We start from the raw sequence: 24271 nt of genomic DNA, 5'->3' as shown, positions 1-24271 counted from the left end.
GAAAAACATTTTTAAACTAACTAAAAATAAAATCAAATGCAAAAACAAACGACAGAAGAAAATGTTAGTGAGGCTTAAGAATTCTTATATATTATTTTTGGGAATGCAAACAAACATAGTGACTTTGGATTTGAGTAGTTTCTTATGGTTAAAAATATACAACTCAAGATCCATAAATTCTACTCCTACATATTTATCAAGAGAAGTGAAACATGTGTTGACCAAAATAGAAATGAAAGAGTTGAACATAAATATTCATTGAAGCTGTATTCAAACTAGCACTAAAACAATCCAAAAGTCATCAAGAGGTGAATGGATAAATTGTGGGATTCCTGTTAGTAGAATACTACTCAATAATACAAATACTTTGCCCTAAACAATATGCAAAAGAAGCTAGAAACATATACAAAAATATAGGCTTCTTGATTCCATTTATATAAAATTTAAGAACAAACTAATTGTTTGTAAAAAAAAAAAAAAAAAAAAAAAAAAAAAACAATCAGAAAGTAATCCCCTGGATCAGAGGATTTGGGTTGATTGGAAAAGGTAACATTGAATCTTTCCCATGATATAAAAGTTACATATCTTAATAGGGGTGTGAGTCATACCAATATTTGCATTGTCAAAACTCATAAAACTATAGTACTTAACATTTTTATTGTATGTAAAGCATTTATAAAACAGATCCATAAATAATTTATTATAACATATTCAACTAGGATCATTTTAGAAGTAAAAATGATTGTCGTGTTAGAGCTATAGAATTTTAAGTCAGTTTTATTAACTATTTTTTTTTCATTTTTGGTTTCTCTATTTTTTTTTTTTTTTTTTTTACTAATTATTGAACACCTACTAGGAGTCTGGCACTGTTGGAGGTGTTTTGAACACTGATATCAATGAACAAAATAAACATAGATGTCTTCTTCAAGTTGCTGGCAATCTACTTGGAGAGCAGGGAGGAAGACAGAAAAACAGCATAAATAAGTAAATGATAGTGTTTAAAAACATGAGATGTGCTATGAGAGAAAGAAAACGTCTAGCCTGCCACCACTCTGACATATCATGCTCTGGCTGCCTGATGACATTTTTTTTTAAGGTTTTGGATATGCCTATCTTTACTGATTAACATTTTTGCCTTTATTAATGACAAATGATTCTAATGCTTTAGAATCATTCTAGAAATAAGTGTGCAGGTATGTGTGTGCGTTTTCAGAAGTGCCGGGTTGCCATAGTTGCTTCATTCCTCAAGCTTTTGCAATGTTTAATATTTGAATAAATATGTATCAGAATGTCACTCTTGGTGGGTAAAAAGGGTTGGATTCAAGGACATTGCGTTCAATGCTAATCACATTCCATGTGCTACTGAGTCATAGTCACATTGAGTTATCAAGTCAAAGAGCAGCCTTTTTGTCTTCTGTATGAAAGACAAGCTGCTCAAATGTTACAGAATTCAGATGCCCAAGTCATTAAGATGTGGTGGTAGATAAAAGATGCAGCATAGATAATTCAAAATAGACAGGAAGAATGTGCTCTAGGAATAATTCTTCTTCAAGTCATAATATCTGGCACAAAACATAAATAAAGCCCTATTTTTCTCCTTCAGTGCCCTGCCGTGAAGGAGTCACTGAGCCAACTTGTTATCTGCCAGTAACAGCTGAGTTGGGGGTAGGCCTTCAGCTATAGAGAGACTTGTCTTATATTTTTTAACAAGACATAGACTGAAAACATATGAAATCCCCAACAAAAAGCTAAAATGCCACAACTCAAAACCTCTACAATGAGATTATCTGACATAGTGAAATATTAAACCCCATGTCATTTTTCTATAGCTAGAATGCAAACACAAAAATTACTTTTAAAGTTTACTCTTAGTTATTATTTTAATCATTTATCTTGGGGAAAAAATGACTTTAACTAAATTCTGTAGGTACACTCACAGACCCCTATATCTATATAGTAATAAAGGATTCTTTAAGGATAATGTATTTATTAAGTGCCTATGGCTTATGCTTCCTTCTCAATTGCCCATACATTTATGATTCTGCTCAGGTGGCATGCCTTCTTGCCTGTTAAAACTACACCTCCTCTTTCAGTTCCAGCTGAAGTCCTTTTCTTTGGTAGTCTTTCTCAAGCAATATATTTGTAATTGACCTGTACTTCCACTCAGTTCAGGTAGCAAGATCTTGCATCCCACTTATTTAGTTAAGGATCAGACATTTCAATTCCTATAATAATTATTCCTCTTAGAGTTCCTGAGCCAGATGAAATAAGAACAATAGGTTTCACAGGCAGAACCCAATTTAAATGCAGGTTATATTCTCAAAATCAATTTGTAAATTTTGTCATAAAGCTGTTATGAATGATGGTGCTCTGACAAGAAAATAAAGCAATATCTGATATTTTAAAGACCAAATCTGAGGTATAGGATCAACAGGATTCCTTTGTAGAATTATTTTTTTCTGGGAAAACACATTTTGAAATGTAGTATGCAGTTTTGTTCTGCTTCTGCACTGCCAACACCAAGCTGATCAAAAATGTTCAGGTGATCAAAGAAAGCTTAAATGGTGGCTGATGTGGAAATAGTCCATGAAGTCCCATAAATTGGTTGTGGCTTCCTAGGGCATCCACAGGAAGTTTCCAAGTCTGCTCAGCACCTTCTGAAACTCCTCACATAAACTGCAAGTGAGTTGTGGTTTCCAGTAGCCCCCAAACACCTGTTAGAGGCTGTGGTAAAGCACGGAGGTAATAGCTATATAGTGCCACACAGCACCATTGTTTGGTCTGAGTTCATAAAAGCATACAAGCTTAAAATAAGAGAATGCTTTATGGCCTTTTTAGCATCTTCTCCCACACTGCTCATCGGCAAAAGCATTCACTAGAGAACACAGTTAACACATTAAATCCTAAATTTTCAATTCTGTGCATATTTTAATGAAATGGACACAGGTATACTAAAATAGGTGGGAAATCATAATCTAGATCTTATATATTATTATATTAATATTATAACTATTACATTATGATGATAATATCACTGTATATTATAATTATATTCATAGTATTATAAATGTATGATATAGCTCCTATTTATATTATATAGTATGTACTATATTTAAGTTTTTGCAGATGTTCCTCATCTGGGACAACAGGATAAAATGGGTTAGGAATAAAGCAGAAGGAAAAAAAAATCTGATTCATGGATGGGTGCCTTTGATCTGAAGGTCAATCAAAATATGGAAAGAAACACTGAAACAAAGGAGATTACAAAGTTTGGGCTAAAGCTAGTTTGCTGCTCATTTTCTTTTTCTTCCGTCTCTTTTGGGTGACCTTCATGTTCTCCTTACATTGTTCTTAAAGCAGTAAGAACAATGATCTCAATTTGTGAAAACACAGTCCTTTCTTGGAAAGCTCAGGTTTCTGGCAGAAGCTAGAAAAGTTGCTCTTACCTCTTAGTTCCCCCATATCCAGGGTGGTCCCAAGTTGTTCTAGTAAAGCAACCCTTGCTGCATTCTTTTTGTGTTTCTTGCCATCATAATGCTGCTGGGCCATCAGAGGGTTATTAAACCAGGCCGCACAGAGCCCACAGTATCTGTCTGAATCTCTTCTTTGATAGGGAGATGCAACCACCGGAGCAGCTTCCACCCGTGGGGGCTTGAGTGAGCTCAGGGGTGTGGCTGGAAAGACAACAACCAAGAGAAGCATGGGCCAGGTTAGTCCATCTCTGAGTGCACCTTTACTCACTGCCCAAAGATTAGAGAGTCTCATATTAACTCTAGAATTTAAAAATCCAGGAGAGTTTACTGAGAGCAGGAAAATTTTCTTTGTCAACCTTCACTATTGAGTTGGTATACAAATGAAAATTCTTGATTGATTGAATTTGTATATTTTTATGCTGAAATGTGATAGCTCAAGAGGCCATCTCTTAGGGGAAAAATAGGTTGTAAAAATAAACTCTTAAAGGTAAAGAAGTGATCTTTAAGTCAAAATGAAGCCAATACTTAAACATTGCACAATCATGACTTGAACGATTTTGAATGGATGAATTGGAAATTTGTGTGCTAAAAATAATGGATTTTCCTAAGTGATACAGACAGATCTTTCAGTGACTTGAATTGTACCAATTGAGAAAATCATGTTAATTTTGTCAGTTATTTCTGTTTATTAGGATAAGTTCTCAACCTATACCTGCTAAAGTTGATGTTGAAAGTACAGCAGTTATTTTTTTTTTCTTTTTCTAAAGAAAAAAAAAAAAACAATATACAGCAGATGTTGCTTGTCCAAACTGAAAGGCATATATCACATATCACTATTTTGAGATCGTATAGTCCCAGCTATTAATACATTTCCATTGTGAACTTACAGTTATTTCTGGACTAGAAAAAAATTGGAGGAGTTTACTAATGGAAAGTAAAAATAACTTTAGCATGCATTACAACATATAAGTTGCTACCATCCCTACAATGACTATGCCTCAGGTTATTGTCCTATTTCTCAGATGATTGACTTCAGAGATGCCAAGTGACTTTCTAAAGATGAGATATCTAGTTATGATAAAGGCGAGACTCAAAACCAAATGCTTAATTTCCAAGGCCAATGTTCCTTTCAATGCCCCCAAGGACTCTTTAAATTAAATAAGTAAAGAGATATTTTCCCCCTAAAACTATCTGTCATCTTTTTCTTTTTGTAAACACAGGATTCCAATTCATCTTGGAAAAATATTCTGGTCCAAATATTTTCAAAACAAAAACAATATTTAAATTCTCCCATGGCTCATTAGTCATATGCAATTTAGCAGCACCTTCTGTGTGTTCCTTGTCTCCAAGATGGGAAATGTAGTTGACAAAACTATGAACATAAGGGTCATTGTTCCAAGGAAAAGCAGAAACCTGGGACATCAATGATGAGTTAAGAAACCAATTAATCAACTCCCCAAGCTTTCAAATTAACTTCTGTGTGGACTTTTAGATTTTAGATAAAATAACTGATATGGAAATGCATACTTGCCTAATGACATTTTAATTCAAAGAATATCCACACCATGACAACAAATCAGGAGGTCTTTTTTCCTCTTATCCAGAGAATTTATCAGATCAGGAAGTTTTAGTTAGGTTAAATTTAACGGTGTTATTTCTAAAGGTCTGAAAAACAATGTGCTTCTTAAATGCCTCATAGCTAGATTTGATTATTATAACTATATAGAAATAAATCTCAACTGTGTGCCATACATCCCACCAAGGGCCATTCTTCTATGACTTGGGAAATCTAATAAAGGCTACAAATCTATGGTTCACCTGGATATGAAAGAACTATCCATTCTTTTCAAGAAAATTTGGTCTTGCCTCAAAATTTCCTGCATCTTTATCCATTTCTGAGCATTTATAGCTGCATATTGCTTTTTATGATAATGGAAAGCAAATCAAATATTTGCAATCTCAATGAATCCTGACTCTTGAAGCATAACCTATTTTTGTCTAAACTGGACCCTAAAAAACACTCAGTCACTTTATCAATTTTTTATTTTTCTCAATTAATACCCGATATACCGCAGCCTGGCAGGAGTGATGCACGGCAGAACAGTCACTAAATAAGATAACCTTATCTAGCAAATAGGAAAGTAGAGTGAGGCTACTTTTGTATTGTAGTGTCTATTTCTGAATAATTCTAGTATATTATCAGATAAAGTCTAAGATTTAAATGTTTCTTTTGTTTCATTTTCCAACTGTCTACTCCAATCTCAACCCAGTTTATATTTTCTAAATACTTATAAAGGCAAAGGCAGGGGGGTAGGAATAGCCTTGCATCAAAGTCAGAAATCAGGGTTGACTTGGGCTTCAGCATCACTGAGCTACATGACCTTCAGCCAACCTCTGATTTTCCTGGTTTCCACAAGGTTAAATTTTAGGATCACCAAGCCTTTTAAAGCTAATAGTCTTTGCTGCTAACTCACAAAATGAGAATGGAACACATTTTAGAAACTCTCTCCCTTTTGTGGTTTTGACTCAATGCCAAATATGGAAATTGCATGGGAGGAGTGCAGTTTCCAGGTTTTAATGATAAATCCATGTGTGTACATGGCTCATAACTCTCATAATCTTTGGCTAAAGTGTATTATTCCAATGAAATGAGTACAAATGGGGTAAAGATTATATTTGGCTTAAAAAATATCCGTTTAATAAATACATATTTGGTTAATATGTGTTTAATTTTTATTTTTTTATTTCATACTTCATATTTTCATTCCAATTGTAAAAAAATTAAACTGAATATTGATTTTAACTATCACTATCTTTTATAAAATGTTAAACCAATAGTCAATTAATCAAAACCAGTGGGTTTCTCTCTCTTTCTTTTTTTGGAAAAGGTATTGAACTCAGGGTACTTAATAACTGAGCCACATCCCAGCCCTCTTTTTTTTAATATTTAGTTTTTTAGTTGTAGGTGGATACAATATCTTTATTTCATTTTTATGTGGTGCTGAGGATTGAACCCAGTGCCTCATGTATGCTAGGTGAGTACCACTGAGCCATAACCCCAACCCCACTAGCCCTTTTTTGTACATTTAATTTAGAGACAGGATCTCGCTGAGTTGCTTAGGGCCTCACTAAGGTACTGAGGCTGGCTTTCAACTTGTGAACTTGCCTCAACTTGCCTCAGCCTCCTAAACTGCTGGGATTACAGGAATGCACTACAGTGCCCTCTCCTAAAATCAGTAGTTTTCAGCATTAGACTTACCCAGCTTTAAAATCTCTATGCCCAGGCTGTACCTCAGACCAATCAGATTGGAGTCTAGAGGGAGAGCCAAGCACCAAGATGTTTTTAAAGCTACACTCCTCCCAAGTCACAGCTGATACTGAGAACAGCCATATAAATATTGCCATGTTTTCTTTGAAAATTACTATAAAATAAAGTGGCAATGGAGCTAGTTTTTCCATAGGCAATAGAAAAAAAGGTCACATCTTTATCCATGAGACACAGAGGAATAACAATTACTTGCTTCTTTGGAAATTCCAATTTTTTTCATTTTTCAAAATCTAAAAAGTTTGCCAAAATAGCTAATATCAAAATGAATACTGATAAAGTTAGATAACAGTTCTGATTCTTGTCACCTTGAAGAGACTCAAGAACACTTTGAGCTGTCATACCATCAACCTTTGGCTGCCCGCATGACAACATGACCTGGATTCAGGGCCATCATTCTTCTCAGTTTCTCACCTGTGCTACAGGATGCTTCTCAACCCCTTCTACTCTATGTGAGAACAATAAAACAAAACAAAATAAAACTTGACTTCTAAGAACCACATGATCATGGAAGACACTTCAATATACTTTTCCCTGCCTCACACAAGGTTTTCAGACAGCAGATTATCAAAAGCTATTTGTGGACTGTTAGATAAACTGTATTGAATAATAATCTAAAATAATATGTATCCTTGTCCCATGTTTTGTTTTGTTTTTTTTTTCTGGCAAGAGACCCATGGCTGATTTAAGAATAAAAGTGTTTCCTGAGCACCCTGTGGGTGTTGCCACCAGATACTTCCTCATTTTGAAAGGTAACAGGGGCATGGCCTTCATCCCATGCCTTTTGTTGAAGGAAGGAGGAAGGAAGGAAGGAAGAAAGGAGGGAAGGAAGGAAGGAAGGAAGGAAGGAAGGAAGGAAGGAAGGAGGGAAGGAAGGAAGGAAGGAAGGAAGACCCACCTCATAATAAATGAGAAAGGGATATGATAACAAAGGTTTTCCTTTTTTCTTTTAAATTGTAACATCAAGGTATTGGAAAGTTAGGTGATTTGCAGTCTATATTCATACAAGAAAATGAGTAGGGTGAAAGCTAAATTTTGAGAGGGCGATATGTCAATTTGTGGACACTTACCCCAGTCTCCCTCCTTCTTTTGGATTCAATTAGACATGTTTTTTTGTTGTTGTTGTCATTTGTTTAAGATGGGGTCTTGCCATTGTTGCCCAGGCTAACCTCGAGCTCCTAGGCTATAGCAATCCTCCTGCCTCAGCCTTTTAAGTAATTGGGATTATAGACATGTGCCACCACGCCCATCTCGGCTAGATACCTTGAAAGTCACTATTCTCTCAAACTTCTTTGCACTTTCTGGGGGTGGCCTATCTCTATGAGTTTCAGAGGGAACCAATTATACACATCATTCTGAATACTTCACTTTCAGACTGGAAGCTGTTTATTCTGGATCATTTATCCTGGCATTGAAACCCTCACTATAGCTTGTGGTCTAGTGCCAACCATCACAGATTGCCCAGGACCGAGAGGTTCCTAGGACATGGAGCTCCGAGGACAGAAACAGGGAAATGTTCTGGGCAAACGGGGGAATGAGGTGCTTTCTGGGGATAAACCTGATTTAACATTACACAAGGGAAATAGAAATTTGGAATGCTTTGGGAATAAATGTTCAGGAATCTAGAGTGGGTGTTTCAATCAAGTAGGTAGGATCCACTACTAGATCTCAAATCTTTTTCAGATCACCAACTGGGTGTCCATAGTGGAGAAAGAGGGGAGCACAGGGTCTTGCCTGTCTGCTTTCTGACCATGGCCCCAGGGTGCTCTGCAACCTCACAGGCACAGCTCCTATGCTGAGCTCCCTCACACTTTTCCCACTCTCTTCTCTCTCCCCCTCTCTCTATCCCTCTCTTTCCCAATTTTCTTCTGTCTGCCCCCGTCCTCACTTTTAATCTCTCTCTCAGTCTCCCTTTCTTTATCTCTTCCTCCCTCTTCTTTCTCTTTCTCACTCTCCTGTAATGCATGCTCTTTATTTTCTCTCTCCCTCCTTATCTACCTCTTTTGTTCATTCCTAATGCTTTCTAGGATTCAGAATAACAAAAACAAAATTTAGTCCATTCACAAAAGAAATTTGGGAGTTTTTTATTTGTTTGTTTGTTTGTTTGCAGTAGGTATTTGGTACCCAGAGGCACTTAACCACTGAGCCACATATTTAGCTCTTTCTTGTATATTTTATTTAGAGACAGGATCTTGCTGAGTTGCTTAGGGCCTCACTTAGTTGTTGAAGCTGATTTTGAACTCAAGATCCTTTGGCCTCAACCTCCCGAGCAGCTGGGATTACAATGGTGTGCCACTGTGCCCACCTGGGAGCTCTTGACATAGAAATAAAAAGCCATTTATTTACTCAAAGTCTGTGGGGGTTTTTTCACTTAAGGCATTCTTATTCATAATACTGATTCTCTCCAGTTGTGTGCTATTGTGCAGTTAATTTCATCTATTCTATGTATTAGCTTATCTAGTTGCCCTAATCTCCTGTTTGACCAGTGCGGCAGCTTGAAGCTCAGGGGGTGAATCATTGAGCTCATAACCCCTGGATTAATAAGCAGCAGAGGAAATGGCAAAGACCAGATGTCTTGACTCTTAAGACAAACACAGTATTTCATGTCAACTAGTTTCCAGTGATGCCTAGGGAGCAATAGGCCAAATAAACAGATTAACTGTAAAGTCCAAACACATTTCCTAGGCTTCAACACTTATTCTTGGGGCTGGGGGGTGGGGTGTGGTGATGGTGTGGATATTTGGAAATGTGCTTAAAAAAAAAAAGCCTGATTTCTAGTTTTAGAATAAACTCTTTTTTTCTTTCCTTTTCTTTTTCTTATCCTAAAAGTAATTAATTATAGTAGAAGTTATTCAGCACATATCACTGGTTATTTTGCAAACACTGCCTAGAGTTAAATTTCACTGGATCATTCAGTACCTAGCTGAGGAGGCAGTTATCAGGCAGATCTGCAGCTCAGTCTCCAGACAGTCCAGTCTCTTTGGCAGGTAAGTGCCTCAACTCAATGCCAACTGTGCAAAGTCAGGGTTCATTCTTAGATTTCTTTTGCATCTTACAGTTACAAAAAGTTATTGCCTCCTGTGTAGGTAGTAGATGCTCAAAGGTACATGTGATGAGTAAAAGAAGGAAAGGAGCAGAAATTCTTAGTTAATATCAATTGGGGGAATTGTTATGTTTTAATAAATATCTTATAATAGCTAAGTCTTTGACAGTTTTCATAAATTCTTATATGCTTAAAAAAAACAAGTTAGATTCATAAGTGTTGCATTAAAAAAACTGTGGGGAGCTGGGTCTATGGCTCAGTGGTAGAGCACTTGCCTGGCCTGTGTGAGGCATTGGGTTCGATTTTCAGCTCCACATATAAATAAATAAATTAAAAGCCTATAAACAATTTTAAAAAAAGTATTTTTAATTAAAAAAAAAACTGTGAGCATCTGTGCTCTGAAATACCATGAAGCAATAGGAAAAAAATCATAAACATGTTTTAGAAAAATACTAGTGACATGGGGAAATATTCAAGATAGAATACGAACTTAAAGATGTGGTTTATATATAGGATGTAAACCAAATTACTTATTATAGTAAATGTGGTGCACATACCATATCAAACCATATATAAAAACTTAAGCTATAAATCAAAATCTTAGCCATGGTTGTTTCTGCTGTGAATTATGAGTGATTTGTTTTATATTCATAGATATATATGATCCTTGATGCAGAAGGAAAACATTTTTATTTTACAATTTATATATAGGCCACATTTCATGCTAACTTGCTTTAGTGCAAAGTTTGAAAAACACTGCTTAAGGGATTTGCGATGCCAGAACTGGGTCTTAAATTAAATCCCAGAAGATTACATTTGCAGTGATTTATTTATTAATTTATTGTTGATTTTTTCCTGGGAAATGGGAAGGAAGAAAATTTGTTCAGCCAGAATATAATATAAGTGTATCAGTCTCTCTGGTTTCTCCAAAAGATCCCAAAAAAAATGGGTTTCTTACTGTTTTAGCAGATCAAAAACACAGCCTTAATTATTTAGATTAAATGAAGTACCTCTTTTCCTTTTCATAAGATGGGGGTTGGAAGTGAATTCTGCTCTTCAAGACAGAAAAATCCACACATTATTTCTTCTGTACCATGAAGGAATTTAAAGAGCATTATAATAAATCTAATCTTTCAAAGTACATGCCATTTTACATTTCCTGAGAATAAACAAAGATGAGGATGGCTTAACAGAACCATCATTCTAATTCAATTGTGTATCAACATTCTTAGTATAATCAGTCTATTAACTGGAATTGCTTCCTCACCCTCCCCAATTCCATATATCATCAGTCTTCATTAAGATAGTATTCATAGATCATTGATTTTCATTAATATAGAATAATTCCCTCTAGTTTCAGTCACTGATTAGCCTCTAAATATTTTAGAAATGCCTGTTTTCTGCAGAATTCTGATCTTTGGAAATATCCCAATACATAGGACTTTATAGGAGATACAAGTCCTTTTATAATTTTCACATGTTTTTTGACAAACGAACCCAAATGCTGTGAGATTCTCCATTCGTTCATGCATTGAAAGGCAGGAGGCTAGAATGGAAGCCCCAAGGAGTATTACCTGTTTTGTTCACTGTTCTATCTCAGGTATCCAGAACTGGGCCTGGACACAGTAAATGTTAAACAACTTCTTATTGACTAAGGGGCGCAATGTACTCTCTAAAGTAACTTACATGTGAGAGAAGGAATCATGGCCTTAGTTTAGGACATCCTGTTATTTGATGTAAGGATTGATATTGGAATCAGTGATCACATTCTGTCTGTTCAGACTGATCTAAAAAACAGCTGTTTCTCTATGGATAGGATGCATCCATGGCATTTGGTCTTCAAACACTATCCACTTATGCACTCCCTCTAAGTTCAATGGCAAAACCTCTGTTTTGGTCATAGTTCCTAAACTTTAGTCAGAGGTTCCCTGGAATCATGCAATGAACTCATAAAAATTCTGTAATGTATTTTAAAATTCTAAAGACGTAGAAATATCTGTTGAATGCTTCAGGAATGACTAACTCACAATTTCAACATCAGATGCTACAAAACTTTCAAACATTTCATATTTCTGGGAACCTGGATATTTGGACACTACTTCCAGTCAATTCAACTAAACAAAGAGGAATAGAAAATCACGGTATTGATGTCCAATTTGACTCCCAGTTATGAGAAGTTATGTGGTAACATCACTAATCAGTGTGGTCATTTGAATATAAAATATCAAGTTCTCTCAGTTTTTATATACTATGTTTTCAGATGGCTATTGAGTTACTAGAACACACTAAGTTGTTAGAACCTAACTATTCATAAACGTAAGTATTTCTTTTGACCTAAGGGCAGAGTAAAAAAAAATATGGAGACACTAGACCTCAGTAAAATTCTAAGAACACTAAAAATTATGACACAATTCTTCATGAGGAATGTAGTCCATAATCCTCAGAGGATGTCTTAAACTTTGGATAGTACCAACCTTGTACATGTTATGCTTTTATCTCTTCACTCTTACTGTAGATTGCAGTATATTTATCACAAAAGGTTTTCTTTCTTTCTTTCCTTATCAAAGGCATTTCTTTGATGTATCTAAATTGTCGGCATCAGTACCTTGTACATTGGTCATTACTGAGTAAAATAAGGCTTACATGAACACAAGCACTATGATACCAAAATAGTCAATCAGAGAACCAAGACATTTACTAAGTAACTAACAGGCAGGTAATATATACAGTATGTACACACTGAACCAAGGGATTATGTATACACTGAGCTGGGCAGGATGATATGATATGAAATTTCATTACCCCACTCAGAATGATGCACAATTTAAAACTTACACGTTCTTTAATTCTTGAAATTTCTATTTAATATTTAGTATTTGGGGACCATAGTTGACCACAGGTAATTTAAAAAGGTGAATTTGTAGATAAGGAAATACTACTGTATATATTTTTCTAATTGCTTGGGCAAGAATCAACAACCTTCTAATTAGCTAGAAATGGTATTAACCTTTCCTCCTAAACCTCAGGCCTCATATTTAACATGGTAAGAGACAGTATCCCAAGTGGGCAGAGTGACAGTGATAGGAACTGGTTGGCTCATCCCAACACCCACTCCCTAAAAGTGCCATCTTTCCCTTGAGAACTACACTGGAGGCATCACTAGATTGCAGGTACTATGGTAAGAGCCGCAAGACAGAGAGCTGACACCTGGTGCTCAGACGAGATTCAGTTCTTTTAATTCTGCCAGCATTCCTATTTCACCTAATGCGTACCCTGTGTTCAGGATTGGGAACAATTTACTTATCCAGCAGCATCAGCTATTCAACTAGAGAGTTAGCTTCCTGGATCATTTCTTATTGCCTATGAATATTTATAGAGGACTCAAAGATGAAAAAAGTGATCAGTGCCAGAAGTGTAGCAGAGAGAAATTATGAGCTAAGTTTGATGAAAGAAAGGGAGAGGGTAGCCTTTTGGCTTTGGCCTGAGCTGGGAAGGAAGCAGAAGTCTTGGAATCAGTTGAGGGAAGTTCCTTCTGGCATTGTTCTCTGAGTAGTTCATGTACATATACACCTACTCTTTCTCCACCTTTGCCAACATCCCTCCCCCCATAAATTTCCTGTTTTTTCTATTTAACCTCAACATTGCATTTCATTAATGTACCCATAAGAGGAACACTGGCCTTAATAACCCCTTGTTTGCAAGTTATGAAAATCAGCTGTGTATTGTATTTAAAGCTTTGAAAATTATGCATATATTTTGCATATATCTATCTGGAGTTAATCTAAAGATTAAGTACATAACTGCCACTTGAATAGTGATAAAAGTGAAGGTTTGATGCTATTCTGAGTCAGCTCCATGAAACCTCAAAACAACTCCAAAAATTCCAGAGGTCAGATTGTGAGATGAATTGAGCTGCTTTCTTTCCCCCATTGTATCAGGTCCCTCCCAACACTTGGATCAAGAAAATCCAGAGTATTAAATGCTAAAGCAGGAAAGTTCCCAAGCCCTTAAGAATTTTAAGCTCAGAGCCTCATAACACTGCTTCTCAAATTGAACAATAAGGTTGGTGAGCAAAGGATAATTGCAAATAAGGAAGTAGGTTTCAGGCTAGATCAGACTCTGCAGATGAATGTTGGAAAATCATTAGGTTAATTCGGTCCCTGGGGGAACAGAAGCCTACACGGCACCTAAATTATTCAGGTGTATCACCCATAATCATTAATTTAACTATGGCTTGGTCACACATTACACACTTCATTGTTGCCATGCAGACACAGCCAAAAGTGAGTGCATGAGAGAGAATAGGGATGATTTCTTTTGAAGAATTTTTAGGACAAGAGTGCCATTAACAGCCAGTGAGAGTGAAGCTGCTTAAAATCTGCTACCTATGTGTGACTAAGAACATCACATCACCTGTCAGCTTATCAAGGATGCCAATCTCAGCCCCACCCCAACCACTGGATGAGAATTTGCATTTTCCAAGAGCCTCAGTGACTCATAAGTGAACTAAATTTGGAAAGCTTTAGGTGAGGACTCAGGGGTTCTCAATCCTGGTTCAGGAGTAGAATCAGCAGGAGAGGCTTAAACACTGATGACTTCTGTCTCACCTCATGCTAATTAACTGTGAATCATTTGGGACAGGGCAAGCAATGATAGATTTTAAAACTTTGCAGTTGCTTCTCCTATGTAGCTTCAGCTGGGAACCATCCCCTCAGAGGACCAGCATCTGGAATGGGCTCACTTTCACCTTGACATTACCAAGCATTTGAATTGTGATGTTTCATTCATTCAACAATATGTTCTGGAACTCTGTTCTGCATCAACCCACCCTGGCCCTCACAGAGCTTGAAATCTTCAAATGGACATATTCATCTAAATCTCACAAAACTATAGTATTAAGAGGCATGAATTCTACAGAAGTCTATGTGGTTCCTCAAAACAATCATGAGACCAATAGACATGAGAATATAATATGGGTTTTGAAACAAAATCAAACTAGATTCAAATCACAACTCTAGATGAGGTTACTTTCCACTGAGATTTTTTTTTTAAATAAAATATGATCAGTGGTCCAATCTCATATCCTTTTTGTGAGTATTCAAAGTACTGATAAAAGTTGGTTTGTAAGCATCCTAGGCACTGGGAATATTAAGACCACAACCCACATCTCCTAATTCCTCCTCCATGTCCTTTCCACAGTCCCACACTGTCATCCATACATCCTGAAACAGAGGATGAACTAGCAAAGATAGGAAAGTGGTGTCAGTCTGGGGGTGGTGTGCGAGGGTTGGTAAAAAGTAAGTCAGAAAAGCTGGTATACTGGTAGTGAGGTGTCCATTTAGCTGGTCATTTGTCATCAGTACAGAAATCTTAGTGTCTTTCAAAGTCTTATAGGATGTCTTGTAGAATAATAGGAAGTATAGAGAGCCAGAGAGATGGCTTAAGGAGGAAAGGCATGTGAGTAAAGGTTAAAGGATTCAGAATTACTTAGCTAAAAGAAGAGCAGCTAAAGTGCAACTTGATAATACTTGAGGCTCACAGAAGATGATGGAATTTGGCTTGATGTACAGCTGTTTTCCAAAACTACCAAAAAGGGGGAGTTAGGGTGAGGCTGGAACAGGAGGCCTTCAGAAGAGAGAAAGCTTAACGATCCCTGATGTTTGGGCATGCTGACTGCCTGCAAGATGGGTAACTGAGGGAGACTGGTATTATTCAGCATTATTTATATCCACAGGAGGGAGGATAAGGGCATTTAAATGCTACTAATGCTAGACAGTAAGACTTAGAATGAAATGGAATCTTACTGAAGCAAAGTCAGATAAAATGGTAACTCAAGATTCTGTGAATTTCTAAATAAATATCATTCTACAGTGTCTGGATGAAATATAAACATTCATATAGAAAAAATATTGGGGAAGCTGGGTGCAGTGATACATGTGTGTAATCCAGCAACTCAGGAGGGTGGGGCAGGAGGATGGCAAGTTTGAGGCCAACATGAGAACCTCAGCAAGATCCCATCTCAAATTAGAACCAAATAAGGGCAGGGGATGTAATTCAGTGGTAGAGCCCCCTCCCCACCCCCTGTTCATTTCCCAGTATAAAAAAAAGAGAGAAAGAGAGAGCAAAATGCTTGAATATTACACATCAGGATTCCTCAAATACATAAACATCTTTCTCTTTGAAAAAAATTAAAAACCTTCCTTTGTTTTAAGAAGAATCAATGAGTAAAATATTCCTTTATATTCCAGAATTAATTCTTGCCTTCCCCACTCATCAGCTCTCTAAATATGTCAATTTTACTATCTGCAAATGAAACGTCTAGGCATGCAGATTTCATCTGCCCTACTGAAAAGCAACATGAAGATGCTAATGATTAGTTTGTGCTAATCAAGATCTACTCTTAGGGAGATTTCATGTGTAGCCTGTTAACCCCAGTCTCCTGCTTCTCAGTTAAGTGATCTCAACAGGTGGCAATAGATTAGCAACCACGCCTTCAAATGACAGAGCACTGGGCTTCCCAAGACCTCCTATCTTCCCAGGTTTGAGAACTGTGCTTAGCATTTCCAGATCCCATCTTAGCTCCTATCACTAACAATAAGATTTATTGCCTCCAAAAGGGATTGCAGAGGCTTAGTTGGGTCCCTTTTAATCTCTACTTTGTAATTCATAGTCCTTCAAGGTGGCCAAAACCACTCTTGAAAAATAGGTAAATTTTCATTTAGAGCCAGCAACTCCTGTGTGCTCAACAGACAATTGGAAATCACTTAGCAGGAAATCCTCCACCAGAGAAGCAACTTCTTTAAAGGCTGACATTTGAGTAAAAAAGAGCATGAAATTTCATCTTCCTGGTTTCAGTTAAGTAAACTTGGGAGGTGTCTGTTGCATGACAATTTATATAGCAGTGTAGACTGTTGAGAAATGAATTGTCATTTTTTTTGTAGACTCACTTCATAAAAATGAGAGGTGTTCTTCCATTGCATTGCTAAATGATAGTTAAGCCTGAGGTCTGGTCTTTCATGTCCCCAGGAGAGAGGAAACAGATGCATTTGCCCTGGGTTGTTTGAAAGGCAAAGGGATCTGAATGTCAAACAGTGGGGTGTATGGGGGGGAGGGGTGATGCCTGATGTCAGAAAAGCAATTGGCTTCTTCAGGACCAGGAAAAAATAGGATTGCAAGTATGGCTAGAGATTCAGACAGCATGAAAACAGTGTGTCTCAGGTGGTAGTTCCTCCCCAGGAATGCTTTCAATGGGGCCTTGGTCTATTTTCCCATAAGCTAGCTTGGTGCAGAAGGTATGACAACATCCGTGGAAATCACTGATCTGCAAGGACTGGACCATATCAGTCTTCATAGGAAATCAGGTGAGTGAGACCCACTTCTGAGGAAGACTCAAAGCTTGACCATCAGCCTGCGGAGGCCCAGTACACAGTGGCATTATTGGCGATCACCAGGTAGCCAGAGCCCCAAGGCAGGGGGACCTCCTTGAGGATACCCACACACCCTTAATTCCTGTGTGGCTCTAAAAAGGGAGAGAGAATCCCAGTAAAGGAATGGGGTTGGCTTTCTCAGTGACTTTTATGGTCAGAGGACAATTTCAATTCATTTTTAAAATATAAAGAAATGTGATATTTATTGCACTCAAGACCCATGTAGTAACCAGCATTGAACACTATCTGATTATGAAACCAAACTTAGTATTAAGAATTTTGATAAAATATATAGATATATTTAAAGGGTGAGAATATAGTTTGGGACATTCACTACCAATTATTTCAGGTATAATGCTTCCTTCTGAGTGTCTTCTCAATTTCATAGATACAACACTTTTATGGTTCTTATTTTTACTAGATGATTTATGATTTCTTCCCAGAAACTCACTCCCAATTTCCTCTGAATAGAAATGTATTTTGTGTGACTTCCAAGTCTTAACCTTGTCTCCTGTTGACAGTGTCAGAATAACACAAGAAATTGATGGCTGTTCTATTATATTCCCTCATAAAACTATGTTAAAGAATACCTTTTGGAATACAAGTAAAACCGCATTCTACATGCTGCCGAAACCATCAATGTCATATACCAATGTGAGATCCCCAAGAAAGAAAATGACTTAATAGTACCTAAAAGGATTTGTGAAGATTACCTAGGCAGTAGACTCTCTGGTAAAATTCTAAATCCTATCTGGTCATTGATTTCATTTCATTAATCACAAAACATAAAACAAGAGCACAGAAGTCTTGATTTAATCTTTGTTCTAAGCTCCCTATGACCCAGTACACAAAAGTCATGACCAAAAGAATTCAGCCCCTCTCACATGCCAATCCAGGCAAGCCCTATTCACTATAGAGTAGACAACGGACACATCAGGCAGAATTTCTCCAGCCCAAGTAACACCATGAAAAAATTACTGCAAGGGAAGAGAAATGTGATTGCCATTAAGCAATTGCATCACCTTGGGCAAATGATTTCACCCCTCTGAGCATCAGTTCCTTCTGAGGGAAAATAAGATGGTTGAAATAAAGATCGTTAAGCTGCTTCCAGGTCTGCAATTCTACAAATCTATTTCTTGTATTTTTAAGTATAGAAAGGCCAATGTCATCCTTGGAAGTAATGCATTGATCTAGAGATGATACCTCAGAACCTACCAGCTTTCCTAACTTAAGAAAAAATGCACTGCAATGAACAGATGCCTGCTTGACAAACTATTGTTTGCATCTATTAAAACAAGTATCTAGACAGATTATGCCAGGCAAACCAAATAACCTGATTCTGATGATAGAAGTGCTATGGTTATGTTCTTATATGCAAATAGGAGGTGCTGATTGAACCTGGAGTACATACATTATTCAAAATTTGAATTTATGTAACTTTCAAACAGATCTAGAATACCCTGATTTTTATTCATTCAACAGAGAACTCAAATAAGCAAGTCTGTGTCTGGCATGGAAATTTATGGAAAAGTTCTGAAGCTCTGTCTTGCTCCTATTCAACAGGAAATAAAGAAAAAGATAACCAACAAGGTTTCCGATGAGGAATATGTGGTAATCACACTCACGCACAACATGAGCAGAGTGAAGATCATTGCTTATTTGTTCTGGTTCCCAAATTGTTCATAATCCCTACCAATCAAAAATATTTGATTTAAAGATTATAAATACCTGTTTTTTGTTGCTTTCTTGCTCCCAATCATCTGGGTGAGAGCACTGGAGTTTGAATTACTCTGTTAGAAGTGAGCAAAAACTACCTGAAACATCATTTATAACAAGAGATCAAAGAAAAGTCCTGGAATCAGCAATCATAGGTCCTGACATTGATTTCCAATTATGTATTTTACTGTGCATCATCAGGAAAGTTACTTACTCCACAGGGTCTCATTTCTTCATCAGTAAAATGGATATAATAATATTTCATCCTTCATGCTTTTTATGAAGACTTAAATGAAACAAAAGCATGATGTTTCTGATGCAATATCTTTACAATTATCAGTTTGGGTTATTGGTTTTATTATTAAGCTAGATTTGATACACTCAAGTACTGATAGTTTTAGCACCAGGATATTTAAAATATCATGTATTTTAATTTCATTACTGAGTCATGAACAGAAAATTTCTAAAGCTTAATTTTTAAAGCAATTAATATAATTTTTGCTATACACAGCCAATTCTCATTATTCATTGTATTTATGTTCTGTAAGGTTGCTAGAAATGCTGTATTTGTGAATAGTGAATAATAGCTAACAGGGCAAACACAGAGATAGGTTCCTAGGAGGCTGTGGTCACAACATTTTGATCAATTCATCAATTTATAATCTTGTTTCATGTGTGTTTCTCTTTAAAGATACTTTGCTTAATACGAATGGTCAATTCATTAACATTGAACTCATGGTAATGGCACTATATAAGTTATGCCTGAAAGATGCTCAACTATTACATGTCTTTTAGGCATAAGGTATACCACAGCTTTCTTGCACTCAGTAACACTAGATAGCACTTCAGGACAACCCTTGCAGGTGTCTTTGACATTTAAAATTACCAACAAAATCATAAACATTGCAAAAAATCATGGCACTACACAGACTGCAAAAAGGACACTCATTTACAACATGACAGCTGAAATACAAAGGCAGAGAGTTGCCTTGTTCAGCCTCAGTTGGGACTGTGCTCAAGGGTATGACTCCAGTTTTTCACAATTTTGTACATATGTGGGTATGACTGCAAAAGTGCTGTGAGTATTGCTTTGGAAGTTACAGACTTCTATTTCAGTGAACAGGTAAATTTACAAACATAAAATCCTCAAATAATGAAGATTGACAGTGTATGTGTGTATACACCCATATTTACATATGATAATATATTCATTCTATACTAATTGTGTGATAGGCATTAGATTAAGCATTACACACATATATAAACATTATATACCTTTTTATTATAATGTATTTCTATAACCTTACCAATAAGAAATTGAAAACAACTTGTGCAAGGTCACATGGGTATAATAAGAATTTAAAGCTGGGTCTGATTTTAGAGGCTATGTTTGTGCTCCACATTATTCTGTATGTCACCTATTTTACCATAAGAGGATAATGGTCAAATCAAACAAGTGGACAAACAGGGTACTTTGTGCCATATTGGAAAATCACTATCTTTGACTATGAAATTTAAATAACCAAGGTTATTCAGTTGAAAAAAAGCCATAGACATTTAAATGCTTGTTATTAACCTAATGTATGCTTCCAATTTTTAATTCATCTAACAAATATTTATTAAATGTCTTCTCTGTGCCAAGAAGTGCAGCCATGAGTGGAAGAGATAATGCCAGGGTCCCTGCACCCCTCAGGACAGCTCTCCATACATCTTCTAGCTTTGTTAAGACAGACATATAGCTACAGAAACTTCAAACATGGAAGGGTCACAAATGAAAGATAGGTTATTGCTAACTTTAATGTCATTACTTGTCAAACTAATGATGTCTGGGGATTGTATAAATGATTGTGCACAATATCCATTTTTGTTATGAATGATAGATGTATTTAATAAAAGCTTACAGGTGAAACAGGAACTTTAAGGGACAATGCATCAACCAGGATAGATTAGGCTTTTCTGTAATAATAACATACAACCCCACAGTACCACCATAAAGGCTTATTTTTTGTTCTTACAAAGTCTAATGTAGGTTGAACAGTCCTCTTCCATCTTGTAGTCTGTTCTTAAAGTAATACACATTGCATCTACTCAAAATCAGGTGAATTTATGGGGTACGAAGCAAATGGGTTTCAGATAAGTAATCTTGCCACAAACACAAGTGGATTTTCTTATTAGTCCTATAAGGATACCCAATCATCCCATTTATGCATAACCTTAAATTTTCACTGTGATTAATGGTAGAACATAGGGAACACATAATAGAGATTTTTTTCTATGCTTCAGATTTCCTCAATCATATTCTCTTCAAAACATATTTTCTTCCAGATTTTGAGTGAATATTAAGTTTTATTCTTATTCTAATTATCTTGCTTATGAGTTTATTAAAAAAATTGGGGGGTCGCTATCATCAAATGTAATATCAAGGGCCTATGATCTTGTCAGCTGCCATCAATTAAGTGGAATTGACTTGTGTACTGAATTAAATATTGCCTGCATCTTCCCCAGCCCCAATTTCATGTCTTCTCAGAATCTAAGAGTGTGAGCTTATTTGGAATTGAGTCTCTACAGATGTCATTAGTTGAACTAGGATGGATCCTATTGGATTGGAGTGAGACCCAAATGCAGTTCCTGGCATCTTTCTAAAAGGAGAGGACACAGACTCGGTGAAGAAGGCTGTGTGATAATCCCTGACAGCAGAAATTGGAGTGACACAGCTAAAACCCCTAGGGATGCCAAGGAACCACCAGAAGGCAGGAGGAGTCAAGGAAGGATCTCTCCCTAAGACTACAGATGGAGCACAGCCTTGTGCATACCTTGATTTCAGACTTCCAGCCTTCAAACCTATGACAGAGTGAATTTATGTTATTTTAAGCATCTTGTTTATCAGTTTACTTGAAATTCTTGGGTAATCTTTTGCAGCAGCCCCAGGACACTAAACAAATTGTACCTTAGATTTTAAATAAGATTTAAATGTCAGGAGGTACAAGCATAATAGAGGCTTTGGCAAAATCTGGTTATGATTTTATCTTTTTAGTTGTCAGGAATATCTGAATTTTAGACTTAGTGGATTTGCTATCACTGAGGTTTTGTAGCATCTCAGCAGAACTTCCTTCCTCCTTACAAGGGGAAGCCGCTGGCATCCCCTCATTCTCTGTTCTTTCCCCAGGGGACATTCCTCTAACTTTCACATCTTATTCACTACTTGATAGTCCAAGCTTCTTGATCATGCAGGGCCTGGAGGCTGCTTCCACTTTGATACACAGACTTTTATTGCCACCACTCTCTCCTCAACCATCTCACTCCACACCATTTCATTATTTAGATCTGGCATCAACAAATGCTTTATGTAAAGGATCTATAGCTAATGTTTCACATCTTGTGGTCTTTATTCCACCTGTCATAGTCATTCAACTTCGCCACACACACAAAAGCCGCCATAGATATTGTGTTCAGAAATGAGCATGGAAATCTTTCAATAAGACTTTATACATAACTGAAATTTGAATTTCATTTCCAGTGCCCATGTCACCAAAAATTCTTATTTTTATATGATTGCTTAAAAACCTTTATTGTCTTGCAAACTGTACAAAACAGGCAGCAGACCAAGTGTGGTCCTCCGACCATAGTTTATTAACCCTTCATCTAGATCAATTGTTCTCAACTTGTGCCAATTTTTCCACCAAGAAATATTTGTCAATGTCTAGAGATATATTTATTGTCATAATTGGAAGTGTGCTTCTGACGTCTACTGGGTAGAGACCAGGGATGCTGCTAAACATTCTATTATGCACAGGGCAGCCTCCCCTCCTCCCCAACAAAGTATCCAGACTATGTTACTAGGGTTGGAAACCATGATCTAGATACAGAATTACTATACCTATTATATCTAGACATAAAATTACTTAGAAAAGGAGATGTCCCAACAAATCTCCAAAGGTTGCACATTTGTTAAGGTCTTATTTAAATTGGCCCCTTCATAAATTCTAATCCAAACTCTCCAACTGCAATTATGTTGCCCATCCTCACTATCCTATTGTATTTATAGATCTTCCTGGTTCAGTATTTATAATCATTGGATGCATAAATCCCCTTCCATTACATAGGGAGGAGAGGGACATCTTATTCAACTTTATATTCCCAGGACACTGGCAGCAAGGATCATCTTATTCACCTTTTCCATTCCTAGGACATAGGATGTTTGCTGAGAGAAACTAGACTAAGTAAATTATGAAAATGAAATCTCTAAAGTATGAACTCTCTGAAGGCAGGCACAAGATAAAAAATATATCTCAACTTTCATAGAGAAGATGCATCTATCCCTTAGAGTGGGCATTTTCTATTCTAGCATGCTGGTTGGGTCAGTTGCCAATAGAAGGTCTCAGGCTGAATACAGCATGTACTATCTTTGACCAGAAAATCTTGTGGGACCAGAGCTGGTTGATGCTACAATCAGCGAGGAGCTCCATCCAGAGCCAGATATGACTACTTCTTGCAGCCACTCCTAGAAGCATCAATCATGAAGCCATGAACATTTATGGAGCTTGGTACAAGAGCTGATCAACATCACATGAGACTAGGGCAACTGAGGCCACTTTGAAAAAAATAGGTTTGGAAGAATAGCCCAGATCTGTGTTTGCCCTGTCCCACTCCCATCTTCCACACTTGATACCCTCTGTATTCCCAACTCAGCTTGCCTCCCCAGACTCCAGAGTTACTCTCACCCTTATCTTACTTTGTTCTTCCAATGTCATGACTCATCTTTTTCACCATCCCCACAGACTCTGCACTGACTATGGCTCCTCCTCCTTGAATCTCTGGCATCAGCTAGTCCACACCCTGGACATCCAAGCCAGGCCAACATATTTAATGACTTCTTCCTTGGCCCTTGAACAAAGCCCCAGGCACAATGCATAGCCTCATGTCCTGCCTCTTGGAGGCTTGGCCCATTTCTCCTACCCTCCAACTTACCCTCTACTCACATCTGGTTTCCTGCCCATTTCTATTTGTGTACCACCCATTTCCCATCTCTGCCATGTAGCACTAGATTCCTGTCTTCCCCTGTGGTATAGTCAAGGTAGGATGTGAGCAAACCCAAACATTTTAACAGGAAATCAGATGCTTTGATAGAAAAAGGGAGGGAGGCCACTCCCTCATGTCAACTGTATGGGAGCCTCTGAGACACATACAAAGCATTAAAAGGAAATGACATATAAGGAAACAGAAATTGGAAAGGATAATGGACCTATCAAGGAGTACACAACTAATATGGGTAGAGCTGGGCCTGAGT

At 37.0% G+C, this 24271-nt stretch overlaps 1 protein-coding gene across 1 annotated transcript in view; it reads right to left on the bottom strand.

The window, feature by feature from the left end:
• Zmat4 (zinc finger matrin-type 4) overlaps positions 1 to 24271 on the bottom strand; it is a 233777-nt gene that overhangs the window by 68316 nt on the left and 141190 nt on the right. Inside the window, exon 4 of the mRNA XM_076855273.1 lies at positions 3447 to 3674. Coding sequence (XP_076711388.1) covers positions 3447 to 3674 — 228 coding nt within the window. The remainder of the gene's footprint in view (positions 1 to 3446; positions 3675 to 24271) is intronic.

This window comes from Callospermophilus lateralis, chromosome 4 (genome assembly GCF_048772815.1).
Source record: "Callospermophilus lateralis isolate mCalLat2 chromosome 4, mCalLat2.hap1, whole genome shotgun sequence".
Lineage (NCBI taxonomy): Eukaryota > Metazoa > Chordata > Mammalia > Rodentia > Sciuridae > Callospermophilus > Callospermophilus lateralis.
The sequence above is the reverse complement of the archived record's forward strand: the minus strand, read 5'-3'. Positions and strand labels throughout refer to the sequence as shown.